This window comes from Eretmochelys imbricata, chromosome 5 (genome assembly GCF_965152235.1).
Source record: "Eretmochelys imbricata isolate rEreImb1 chromosome 5, rEreImb1.hap1, whole genome shotgun sequence".
NCBI classification, from domain to species: domain Eukaryota; kingdom Metazoa; phylum Chordata; order Testudines; family Cheloniidae; genus Eretmochelys; species Eretmochelys imbricata.
This window is the reverse complement of record NC_135576.1, coordinates 77962128-77976124: the sequence shown is the minus strand read 5'-3', so window position 1 is coordinate 77976124 and position 13997 is coordinate 77962128. Positions and strand designations below refer to the sequence as shown.

The 13997-nt window shown below is 39.2% G+C and overlaps 1 protein-coding gene across 1 annotated transcript in view; it reads right to left on the bottom strand.

The window, feature by feature from the left end:
• SNX2 (sorting nexin 2) overlaps positions 1 to 13997 on the bottom strand; it is a 57884-nt gene that overhangs the window by 23655 nt on the left and 20232 nt on the right. Inside the window, exons 3-6 of the mRNA XM_077817372.1 lie at positions 12758 to 12921; positions 6397 to 6463; positions 6168 to 6211; positions 5902 to 6043 (exon numbers count right to left, since the gene is read on the bottom strand). Coding sequence (XP_077673498.1) covers positions 5902 to 6043; positions 6168 to 6211; positions 6397 to 6463; positions 12758 to 12921 — 417 coding nt within the window. The remainder of the gene's footprint in view (positions 1 to 5901; positions 6044 to 6167; positions 6212 to 6396; positions 6464 to 12757; positions 12922 to 13997) is intronic.

Sequence of the window (13997 nt, the reverse complement as noted above, 5' to 3'; positions counted from 1 at the left end):
TATACATATACATTAAAATTATAGAAAAAATTTACTTGACAAACAGTATTGTAATAAAAGACTCAATACACAAGGTAGAGGAGTTAGGAGTTGCATATGTAACTTTAATTGTGGTGTTTCCTAACTTGTGTGTTTTTAATTATGTGACCTTAATGTTCTCTTAAATTTTGTTGAAGGGTTATATCTAAGGGTTAAACTTGATGCAACAAGAACCAGGAAATTCAAAGTTACAGACAATGTCAAATTTTTTTTATTTTTTTTTTGGTAAATTCCTATAAGCCACTAGTTCTCAAATTGTAATCCATAGAGCATTTGCTGATTGTCCACTGATTGCCAGAAACATGGTGCAGGATCTCATCTTTGTTTAAAGCTGCTCAGTTGCATTAAAAAGACAGCCAAAAATACTTTAAATAATTTCCTATTCCTTTTCAACATAAGGAAATCCTTCACTTGCTATAGGGATGTTATACCATCACACAGGGAGGTAGTCTATGTGGTGATGAATGAGAAGGGAGGAGGTCAATAAGAAATTATTTTGATATAGTGTATACTATAAGAAGTTGAGAACCCACCAGTTTAAGGAAAGTTTAAATTGACTAAACTTCAGCTTTTTATTTAATAAATTTAAGACACTGCTCCAGAGGCTCCTCATTAATTATTCTAGCTAACTCATCTCCTTTATTAGCACAATAAACAATACGTGTTTAATTTCCATGTCTATCCTGATACTCCTAAGCAAGTAAATTCTTCAACCTTGAAACATCTGACTTTAAGAACCAATACTGCAAAAAGTCTATAGGGAAACAGGAATATTAGGCAGCCAAGAGTGCTCCATAAGCACATAAATTGAGAGTTCACGGGGTTCCCCCCCCAAACAGCGGATTCTACAGATCATGATGTCAAGTTTCTTCCCTCTGGCAATCTATGAACAAGTGGAAAAAAAGCAAGTTCCATGGTACAGAAGCCCTTTCCTATTATTACAGGAATAAGGTCCAGGAGTTAAAGAAAAACTGAAGTGAGTATTTGTTTTTGCAGCAATAATAGCAAGAAAATGAGTTTCCAGAACAGTTTCAGAAACAGCAATCTGGACTTCAGTAGTTTTGGTAAATATTCAACAGCTAAATGTTGCTGGCCTCTATTTTGTTAGATGATGAATCTAGTCCTCTTGCAATGATGTAAGTTACAATGAAGAAAATAAGAACTCACCATCTGAGTGCATGATAAATGTGTAGATAAAAGTTCCATTTTACTGGTTGATAGAAACAGATTTTAAGCCACTAATTTAAAAGTCTTTGCAACTTTTGAGACTTTTCTTTATTGTATATTCAAATAATGAACTGTTATTGCATGCATCATACTCTTCAGTCTGTCAAGTTGTCCATTCCCTGGGTAATGGTTACATTTAGATTTTGGGGGGGAAAAAAAGTATTTTTTAAAAGCTTCTTATTTTATTTAAGAAATTCTGTACTGCATAAAACATCCATTAACCCTGGAAAAAGTCCCTACAATTTTCTACCTTTGCAGTGTACATATAATATGCACATGTACTGGCAATGTCTATGTGATAAACTGTAGAGCCATGTGATAAATTCTGGAACCATGTGGTGATTTTATCATGCACCTTTAACTACTCTGGTTGCTCTATGCTCACTACTTTATCGCCTCAAACATTCCAAACCTCCGAACAAGCTTAGAACAAGGCCTTTGTTTTAAGCAACTGCCTAGAAAAGTTTCTTTCCTCCAAGTTATACCTGCACAAGGCGAAGCTGGGCAATGTTTAGTCCTGCAACAATGACAAATTTGAGATCAGGTATCACAGAATCATAGAAGATCAGGGTTGGAAGAGACCTCAGGTGGTCATCTAATTCAACCCCCTGCTCAAAGCAGGACCAACCCCAATTAAATCATCCCAGCCAGGGCTTTGTCAAGCCAGGCCTTAAAAACCTCTAAGGAAGGAGATTCCACCACCTCCCTAGGTAACCCATTCCAGGGCTTCACCACCCTCCTAGTGAAATACTTTTTCCTAATATCCAACCTAGACCTCCCCCACTGCACCTTGAGACCACTGCTCCTTGTTCTGTCATCTGCCACCACTGAAAACAGCCTAGCTCACCTTCTCTGAAACCTTCCTTCAGGTAGCTGAAGACTCCTAATCAAATCCTCCCTCACTCTTCTCTTCTGCAGACTAAATAAGCCCAGTTCCCTCAGCCTCTCCTCATAAGTCATGTGCCCAGCTGCCTAATCATTTTTGTTGCCCTCCGCTAGACCGTCTCCAATTTGTTCACATCCTTTCTGTAGTGGGGGGACCAAAACTGGACGCAATGCTCCAGATGTAGCCTCACCAGGGCCGAACAGAGGGGCATAATCACTTCCCTCAATTTGCTGTCTATGCTCCTACTAATGCAGCCCAATATGCCATTAGCCTTCTTAACAAGGGTACACTGTTGACTCATATCCAGCTTCTCGTACACGGTAATCCCCAACTCATTTTCTGTAGAACTGCCGCTTAGCCAGTCTGTCCCCAGCCTGTAGCAGTGCATGGGATTATTCTGTCCTAAGTGCAGGACTCTGCACTTGCCCTTGTTGAACCTCATCAGATTTCTTTTGGCCCAATCCTCCAATTTGTCTAGGTCACTCTGGATACTATCCCTACCCTCTAGCATATCTATCTTTCTCCCCAGCTTAGTGTCATACACAAACTTGCTGAGGATATAATCCATCCCATCATCCAGATCATTAATGAAGATTTTGAACAAAAAAACCTGTAGGGCACTCTGCTTGATACTGGATGCCAACTAGAAATCGAGCTGTTGAGCCCGACGATCTAGCCAGCTTTTTTAAGTTGCTGGCAAGAATACTGTGGGAGACCATTTCAAAAGCTTTGCTAAAGTCAAGGTATATTACATCCACCGCTTTCCTCATATCCACAGAGCCAGTTATCTCATCATAGAAGGCAATCAGGTTGGTCAGGCATGACTTGCCCTTGATGAATCCATGTTGACTGTTCCTAATCACCTTCCTCTCCTCCAAGTGCTTCAAAATGGATTCCTTGAGGACCTGCTCCATGATTTTTACAGGGACTGAGGTGAGGCTGACCCATCTGTAGTTTCCTAGATTCTCCTTCTTCCTTTTTTAAAAGACATCTCGTAACTGCCCAGGGCTAGAAATAGGAATCTTATCCCATTCATTGCAAAGGGAAGATTCTCAGGCTTGGTTGGCCCCAACACAATTTTAGCCCTACAAGGTCCCAAAATATGGGACCTTGAAGTCACAACTTTGGGGTTTAATTTTTTCCAAGCTTTTTCTAAGAGCTTTTATAGCTCCCTCTAAACCCTGTATAAGTGGGCTCGTGATAAGCAAGAATAAAAATATAAAAGTGATCCCAACAAAATTTTTTTACCACAGTTTCTGTAGATTATAGGAACTCTGTGGGGTAAAGGTTTTATCAGCATTCATTGTGAATGACACACACACACACACACACACCCCTAGTCTAGTTCAGCTGGACTCATTCATACAATCAAAATTGGTTTTCCAGAGATGTGAAAACTGCCATACAGTACCAGATCAAAGGTACATCTAGTCTAGTCCAGTACCTGCTCTCACCCTGTTTATAGGAGACACTTTAGAGCAATGATACCCTGTGGCTCTAGAATTTCATGACACTTTCAAGCACCACATATTTTTCAAGTCTGGGGGTTTGATGGGAACTGTTCACTGTAGATAGAGCAAGGAGAGAAAACAGCTAATTCCACAAGTGTTCCCCATAATGTACAAATTTGGCCAGAGCTGCCAGGATCTCTCTTTTTATCCATCAGATCAGTAAAAAAAGAGAGAAGGACAAAAAGTAATGAGGGCTTCATGTTTTGAGCATCTAACAAGACTATTGCAGCACATACAGCAAGATGGGGGGAAAAAGATCAGAATTGGCTGACTTTTACACTGAATAAATTACTACCTCCCTGTTCTGTTAACAGTTGATAAAAGTTAGATCCATTAATTTAATTTCAGTAGAACACTCATACAACCTGAAGTGAATGAACACCTTCGGTGAAAACTTTACAAATGAACATCAATTCACACCTCTGAGCAATAAACAGATTTAAAACACTTCCAGCCATGTCAATATTTAGAACAAAATTACTAGATGAATCAGTTACCCATTGTTTAATCATTGAAATATACTGCACTGAATCTATTCTCTGGCTATCATCCCAATGCAGATTAAACGATCCTTCTGTAGTGTACATACTAAAACGGAACAATCATATAGCACACTACAGAAATGATTTAGTGGTAACTGTGGAAGAGTAATTAAAAGTCAGCCCAGTTCACAGTTGCAGTTAGAAAAGACAAATAAGAAGCTAGATTATATCAGTAGAGGAACAGAATCACAAGAGATTACATACTGTTAGTGCAGCACACTTCAGACACCCATCTGGTATAAAGTACTGATCATTATACCATTGCCTTAGAGGAGGCCAGTGAAGATTATTGAGAGCAGATATTTAAGTTATGAGGACAAGTTAAAATGCAGTCTTACACTGTAGAGTGACTTGCATAAAAAGGTACCATTTTTACATAAAGATTTGCTTCCTGTGCATACTCAGCAATATTTACTTATTTCAGTGACAAAAATAAGTTTTACTACTTTTTACTTCTGTTACCTTAAGATGCCAATTACAGCTACAGGAGAGGAAGACAGATTCTATTTCTCCTTGTGTATCAAACAAGATTGCTCATTAAACTCCAATCAGTTACACCCATCTACAGCCATTGAATGTAATGGCTTTGCATGGGTGTAACTGAATGTTTAATTTGGCCTTGAGAGCCTTAAATATGTGTGATGCAGAAAGAGAAACTCTGCTACTCTTAGTGCCCACACTAACTGGACTGGCAACCAGAAATCATCTTTATTAAGAGAGCACACTGGAGGTAGATCCTTGCTAAACCAGGGGTGCTGGGACAATTTGTATAGTGGGGAGTGCTGAGAGCCACTGAACCAAACTGTAAACCCTGTATATGACAGAAACCACTTCAAGCTGGGGAGGTGCGGCAGCATCCCCAGCACCACTAGTTCCTGCATCTATGTGCTCAACAGACCATGCTGATTTATACCAGCTTAGGATCTGATCCTAAACAGCATTCATGGAGACACCGATGTCATTCAGGGTCACTATTCAAAGCAGAACCGCACTTTAAGGGAGAGCGCCTTATTCTCATTAGAAATTAGGACAAATAAGGGGACATTAACAGGTATTTTCAAAAATTACAAAAAGGACTGAAAAATCTATTGACAAATACTAGCAAGGAGTTCAAAGCTGAACAGGCAAGTTAGGACATGGACTAAATAGGGAACGCAGGGGATACTACTTCAAACAATTGGTAATGAACACAAAATAAGTTAAATGAAAAAGTCTCAAAGCAAAGGGACTAGGCTGAAAATCTAGGAAAATGGACAAGAAACAGGAGGCCAGGCATTAGGTCAGATCTCCTTTTCATACTACCTCACTTCTTATATGCTCCAGGAGGGGGTTAGGTATCTATATTCTCTCAACTGAAGTTTACTGTTGAATACTAGCTTTTGTTACTGTTCCTGTTCTCTTCTCTCCCCTAAACTCTACTTGCACTAAAAAACAGTCTTCTTTTACAAGCATTTTAATTTTAATTTACAACCCATTTTAATTTTCAAGAGCCTGAGATCCAAGCAGTTGGCAGCATTCTGTGCAAGATATTTTGTTCAAATGATATTTTGACATGAACTGCACATTTTATTTTCAGACACCATGTGTTACAATTTTAATATTTACATTTAAATAATATTTAAGGGCCAATGTAAGACAAACAAAGCCGAGTCAAAGATTGGATGTATATGTTCATCCTTATAGAAACTGTGCTTACCTACAATACTTTTTTCTGGAGCTGGAGGCACAATGTAACCAACATGCAGGTATTTTGTTGCTAATTTGCTGTGCAAACCAAGAAAGTCACTGAATCTTCTTTTAACAGAGAATTCATTTTTGTGAAACACAGAAAGGGATGTCTAAAAAATCCATAGAAAAGTTATATTTTAATTTTCAGTTATTTTTTCATCTACTCAGGTGTACTGTAGTTTATATTCCGTATATTTAAATTCAAGATGAAAAGTAGTTGCAAACAATATTTACCTTTGTTGTTACTCTGTATGCCATGTAAGCATTCATGCCATCCCCTGTAAGAAGATACACAGTTAAAAGACAGGTACTTAATCCAAGGGCAAGTCTTCTGAATCACGTATATGCTGGAATTATAAATAAATGCAAAATTATGCTAAAACCAAAGTTTTTTCAAATAGCAAGCAGATAAGTTAATGCTGAAAGAATGCAATCTTTCTCTGGGTCTGAGATACCAACTCACCAACTTTCTCTGGGTCTGAGACATTGATTTCTATATCAAATACATCTCCATTTGCTTCCTCTTCAATCTAGAGAGAAGAATGTATAGCATTAACAGTATACTAGTGAGTTAACTTTCAAAGGATAATTAAGGTAGCTCCCCCAACTACATCTGTGGATACAAGAAAAACAGTAAATCTGTGTGGGACCTAAAAAAGCATAACTGAGACCCCTTCCATCCCATTTTAGTGAAAAATGTGAAGACACTAGTATTTACCATAATAAAGGTTGAAAAATGCTTTCCCCATAAGTTTCATTTTGAGCCCTGCCACAACGGCTTTAAGTTGGGAAACCTTATCCACCTGAAATGTTACAGGTCTCTTTTTATTCCAAAGGAGACGTTTTTCTAGAGGAAGTTTGAAGCAGATTGGACATATGCTTAGAAGAAATGGGGTTAAAAACAAAACTCAGATGTTTTCCGTTAAAACATTTTCCTAAATTTCTGGATCATAAAGAGAAAAGAGACGAGAATTAGTCTAGAAATATCAAATTAGCTATTATGGACGCCTTTAATTGAGCAAGGAGGGAGACTGAATCGGGAGGAGAATTAAATTCCATTTTATTGTACATAAGGGGAACTGAAATATTTTAAGATACTGCTCAAGTCCTGACCACTCATGTGCACTTCCTAAACTCCATGTGGCATGATGCAGACTTTGTCAGGCCTTTCATTAAAGCCTTTATGAAATCCACACATTGTCATAACAGAAGGGGCAACAAGAGGGAAGCCTGTTTGGAGTGGAGGAACAAGAATCGCATCAAAGCGGAGAGATCTGTCTGGCAAGAAGCAGTTCAAAGGAGACAAGGAAACAGTCTAGGAAGGAAGAGATTAATGCTGTGCAGCTCACAAACCAATTTTGTGGAGATGCTCGACAAATGAATACAGTATACTCCCAATTATAGAATCATAGAACTGGAAGGGACCTCGAGAGGTCATCTAGTCCAGTCCCCTGCACTCATGGCAGGACTAATTATCTAAGCCACTCCTGACATGTGTATGTCTAACCTGCTCTTAAAAGTCTCCAATGATGGAGATTCCACAACCTCCCTAGCCAATTTATTCCAGTGCTTAACCACCCTGACAGTTAGGAAGTTTTCCCTAATGTTCAACTTAAACCTCCCTTGCTTCAGTTTTAGCCCATTGCTTCTTGTCTAATCCTCAGAGTTTAAGAAAAACAATTTTTCTTCCTCCTCCTTGTAACAACCTTTTACGTACTTGAAAACAGTTATGTCCCCTCTCAGCCTTCTCTTTTCTAGACTAAACAAACCCAATATTTTCAATCTTCTCTCAGAGGTCATGTTTTCTAGACCTTTAATCATTTTTTGTTGCTCTTCTCTGGATGCTCTCAAATTTGTCCACATCCTTCCTGTGGCACCCAGGAAATGTGGTACCCAGAACTGGACGCAATACTCCAGTTGAGGCCTAATCAGAGCGGAGTAGAGTGAAAGAATTACTTCTCATGTCTTGCTTACAACACTTCTGATAATACATCCCAGAATGATGTTTGCTTTTTTTGCAACAGCATTACCTGTTGACTCATATTTAGCTTGTGGTCCACTATGACCCCCAGATCCCTTTCCGCAGTACTCCTTCCTAGGCAGTCATTTCCCATTTTGTATGTGTGCAACTGATTTTTCCTTCCTAAGTGGAGTACTTTGCATTTGTCCTTATTGAATTTCATCCTATTTACTTCAGACCATTTCTCCAGTTTGTCCAGATCATTTTGAATATTAATCCTATCCTCCAAAGCACTTGCAATCCCGCCCAGCTTGGTATGGTCCCCAAACTTTATAAGTATACTCTATATGCCATTATCTAAATCATTGAAGAAGGTACTGAACAGAACCAGACCCAGAACTGATCCCTGCGGGACCTCACTTGTTATGCCCTTGCAGCATGACTCTGAACCACTGATAACTACTCTCTGGGAATGGTTTTCCAATCAGTTTTGCACCCACCTTATAGTAGCTCCATCTAGGTTGCATTTCCCTAGTTTATGAGAAGGTCATGCGGAACAGTATCAAAAGCTTTACTAAAATCAAGATATACCATGTCTACCACTTCCCCCCTATCCACAAGGCTTGTTACTCTGGCAGTTGGTTGTTACTGTATCAGCTTGGTTTGACACTATTTGTTTTGAAAAATCCATGCTGACTGTTACGTATCACCTTACTATCTTCTAGATGTTTGTAAATTGATTACTTAATTATTTGCTCCACTATCTTTCCGGGTACAGAAGTTAAGCTGACTGGGTTGTCCTTAATTCCCTTTTTATAAATGGGCCCTATATTTGCCCTTTTTCAGTCTTCTGGAAACTCTCCCATCTTCCATGACTTCTCAAAGATAATCATCAATGGCTCAGATATCTCCACAGTCAGCTCCTTGAGTATTCTAGGATGCATTTCATCGGGCCCTGGTGACTTGAAGACATTTAATTTGTACAAGTAATTTTTAACTTGTTCTTTCCATATTTTAGCCTCTTCTGATCCTACCTCATTTTCACTGGCATTCACTATGTTAGATGTCCAATCACCACCAACCTCTTGGTGAAAACCGAAACAAAGAAGTCATTAAGCATCCCTGCCATTTCCACATTTTCCGTTATTATTCCGCCCTCACCCCAATTGAGTAACAGGGCCTATCCTGTCCTTTGTCTTCCTCTTGTTTCTAATATATTTGTAGAATGTTTTCTTGTTACCCTTTTTGTCTCTAGCTAGTTTGATCTCATTTTGTGCCTTGGCCTTTCTAGTTTTGTCCCTACATACTTGTGTTATTTGTTTCTATTCATCCTTTGTAATTTGACCTAGTTTCCACTATTTTTAGGACTCTTTTTTGATTTTTAGATTATTGAAGATCTCCTGGTTAAGTCAGCATAGTCTCTTGCCATACTTCCTATCTTTCCTACACAGTGGGATAGTTTCCTCTTGTGCCTTAATAATGTCTCCTTGAAAAACTACCAACTATCTTCTATAATTTTTCCCCTTATGCTTGCTTCCTATGGGTCTTACCTACCAACTCCTTGAGTTTGCTAAAGTCTGCCTTCTTGAAATCCATTGTCTTTATTTTGCTGTTCTCCCTCCTACCATTCCTTAGAATAATGAACTCTATCATTTCATGACCACTTTCACCCAAGCTGCCTTCCACTTTCAAATTCTCAACCAGTTCCTCGCTATTTGTCAAAATCAAATCTAGAACAGCCTCTCCCCTGGTAGCTGTCTCCACCTTCTGAAATAAACAGAACATTTTAGCTAGAAAAATCAGGAGTTCAAATAACAGAAGACAGGAGCCATTCAGAAGTGGGGTGGGGTGGCTCCCCATGCAGCCATGAGCTTGGCTGTCTCCTTCCCGCAGTGTTGGCCAGGAGTCTCTGCTCTACCCCACCAGGACCACAGCCTCCCCGTGTACCATGCGCCTGCAAGGATTGTGTGTCACCAGCTCTGCAGCAGCACAGGGGGCTGTGCAAGTCTGCTGTCACAGCCCTGCTCACTTGTTCCTATGACAGTGGGGCTGCACAGGGCTCCCTTTGCTGCTGTAGGAGCCTCCTCTGCAGCTGGGGGCTCATTCTCCCCGCAGTCCTGGCAGAGGGTCTCTGCTCTGTTATCTGAAGCACCACATTATCTGAATCCTTTCCTTGTGCCCAGCACGAGATACATGCCCTTTGCAGCATGTATCTCATGCTGGGGGACAAGGAAAGGATTCAGATAATGCAGAGTTTTGAAAAATAGGGTTTTGGATAAATGTATTTTTGAAACACTGGGGAGATGGAACTATTAACCTGAAGGAAGAATCTATTACTTCAAGAAATATGAATCTTCTTGGAAAACCCAAAATATATTTGAGTCTAGGAATTTTAAATTAATGTTTTGTTTAAGAACTCAAACACTGGAAATTACCAGGTGGATTTGACTTAAATCATGATTTAAAAATCACTAGTCAGGAAGACTTGATTTAATCATGGATTTCTACATAAAAGGGCGTTCTTGTTGGTTGTTATTTAGAATACATATTCTTCACAGGTAGAGGAACTTCATTAAAATATTCCCAAACTGGGTCTCTTTTACGGCCTGCTGCCATTACAGGTTTTCCCTTCCAGTGAGAGAATGACATGGTAGATCTCAAATCAATGAAGACTATACTCAGAAAGACCAAGACTTCTGGAATATGCTGCTCCAACAGTTTCACTTTTGTTTCTACTGCCTGTCCTTCCCTTCTCACATTTATCTCCAGACTTCTTCTCCTTGTCCAGATCTATTCTTCCCCCAACAATCTTCTATTCATTGAACTTATTGAAACTTTGCACTTTTAGAGAGAGATAAGGGATTGACTCTGTGTACACAAATTTGCAGAGGGACAGTAGGGTTGAGGTCTGTTATTTCTCACCTCTCTATATATATTTATTTAAAAATATTTTTGCTGTGAACAAGCACGTTACCTTTGGAGAGACAAATCCACAGTTTGAGAACTGCGAAACTAAGCATCTCTGATGGTATCTTCTAGACTGAGCACTGAGTCCCCTTGGGTAGACAGAAAGATTAACCTAAATAATCTACACAGAAGCCCCTGGACCCCATAAGATTGGGTCCCTAATCCATGAACTACTGGAACGCATTTACAAAATTGTATTAAACATTACATGAATATATTTTCTCATACTATAGAATTAGAATTTATAATCCCTATTTCATGATGAGATATCTTTGACCTATAATGTATCTTAATTAAAACTATCTTTAGATAAAATGCTTTTTGAGAAAAAACCTATCAAAAAAGTCCGATTTAAATAAAAAAATCCAATTTTTTTTTTAAAAAAAATCATTGATTTTTATCCACCCTGGAAATTACTGACATGTAGAGTTAAAATCATGTAAACCACCTCTGTTCCAAGATAAAAAGTGTTTCCTTTTTTAGTCAACCTTTAATAACTTAAACATAACTGTCAACAACCACAAGAAGCAGAATACATTTTTCTCTACCACACAGTTACAAACTCCCTAGCATTCTTTATAACCATATATACAGCACAAAAAGAAAGTATATTTACCAATTCCATTTGGACAAGCAACATACTGAAGTCCATTATTTCTCATTATTCACATGTGCAAGCAGTTAAACAGATGTCAGAGAAAGCTAGATAAGCTACATATACAAACCTGTAATGCAGAGAATTAAATTTGGTACTTATATTGCAAGTGCAAAGGTTAGCATGGTGATGAAGTAGCTCACTTAGTACTGGGACATTTACATATGAAGCCAATTATAAAACCAATGCTTTGCATTCACATTTGATATTCCATCTGCCAAATGCTCCCATTGCTATGAATGGGAGCTGAATTGCTCAGAACCAGATTTTTGCTCTTGAACAAAGTGATATTGATGGTCTCCTACGATTAGATCCTTAAGGTAGTCCAGCAGTTTATTCAGTTTGTCCCTCACTGGTTATCTTATTGCATCACCAAAGTTCTTAACATCCAGGTGATCATCAGCCATGTAGCAACATTTCTTGATACATATGCCACTTGAGATTTTTAAAGCAATGACTAAAGTTAGATCTACAGCATACCAGTGGGAGTTCGGGTACTCAGCATCTCTTCAGTATTTCCCCATGACTATTTCAAGTAATGTTTTTATTTTTCCACTTTATATTATCAGCGTATTAGCTGTTCATATTGGAGTAAGGAAAATAATTGCTATTGACTATAGCAGGGATCAGCAACCTTTGGCACGTGGCCCTCCAGGGTAAGCCCCCTGGCGGGCTGGGCTGGTTTGTTTACCTGCCGTGTCCACAGGTTTGGCTGACTGTAGCTCCCACTGGCTGCGGTTTGCTGCTCCAGGCCAATGGGGGCTGAGGGATGTGCTGGCCACCACTTCCCACATCCCCATTGGCCTGGAGCGGTGAACCATGGTCAGTGGGAGCTGCGATTGGCCTAACCTGCAGATGAGGCAGGTAAACAAACCGGTCCGGCCCGCCAGGGGGCTTACCCTTGCGGGCCGCGTGTCAAAGGTTGCCAATCCCTGGACTATAGATTGAGTCTTGATCTCAACATACAGGGAGTTGTGAACAGAATCCCCCAAATGAATATTCATAAGATCTTTTCTAAGAAGGACATCTTTCAGAAAGTAAACACGCAATAGCTATTTGCGTAAATTTCACATCCCCCCCCATGGCAATGAAAGTTCTTGTGAGTCAGAGACTACATAGTTAATACCTTCAGTTGCAATTTTTATGCTGTTTTAAAAAAATGAAATACCATACCTTAAATTTGTACATATCATAGCAATAGTATTTGCAACAAAGTGTTAAAATATTAAATTATTCAGTTACCTCTTCCCTGGATCTATCAAAAATCACAGGGGCTGTTATACTTTTTGATTCCATTCTGGCAGTTACTAGTGTAGTGGGCATTACAGGAGTGACTGCAGGAGTAGGATCTGGAGACAGTATTGGTTCCCTTTCTGGACTGTCCAGAGAAACCTCTTCTGTGGCTTCTAGGTAAAGATTTTATGAATTAGTACAAAATATTACACAAGAGGCACATAACATACATGCATAATATAAAATATTTCACTGGCACACTACCTACAAGATTACTGTCATTCATAGAAATTAGTTTTACATCTTATTGTATATTTCTTTATTCTTCAAATTGAGAATTATTGCAAACATTGCACTAATAATTTAACACAGATGCATGCTTATATGGATTTCCACTGTATTGTTAGTTATAGTTTACATTACAGCCTTCCTCCAATTTCAGGGGTTTTAGCTGTAAAATTTACCTGTAAAAATTTGCTTTGAAGTGAACTTTGTCAGCAAGGTCTCTGTTCAGAACAGAGCAATTAAATCAAGAGATATTTGGGGGCGCAAGGAAGAACTGGCTTTGGCAAGAATAAAAACAGTGTGTTAAGTGGTTAGTTTTAGAATTCACTACTCAAATGCCAATAAGTATTTAGATATTGTAGCAGGTGATGAGCCTTCAGTGGAAGTCTTTAGGGGGGTTTGGGGGGGGGGGAGGGGAGAAGGGGGTATGTTTCTAAGATTGTGGGAGTGACAACAGTCATTCTCTTGAAGTAGGAGAGCCTGCATGCAGGGTAGTGATTTTTAAGCATACAGATCTGCTGCACACCTGCAGTACTTATATCAATTCATGAAGTTCAGTATGGTCAACAGCTGCAGTCTCAGCTTGCTGATTAACTTAAAAAGGCAGTGTACTTAATAGTGGGGTCAGCTTTCTTAAAGGGCCAATGCACATCTCTCTCTCACACACAGGGTGTGTGTCTCCATCTGCCATGCTGTCTCCCCTCCCTCCATTCCTGCTGCCTTGTAGAGCCTGAGGCTACCTTAACAATGAGTTAACCCTGAGGGCTCAGCCAATTGCTAGTTCATCATTTAGCAGTAAGGCATCCCCTGGGAAATATCCCACCCTCTGACTTCACCACCTCAACCAAGCTTCGCAATTATCATCACTGTGTACCAATATTAAAAATTGTTTGTTTAAAACTTATACTCTGTGTACACACACACTATAGTCTTTTGTATACACAATATAGTCTTTTGTCTGGTG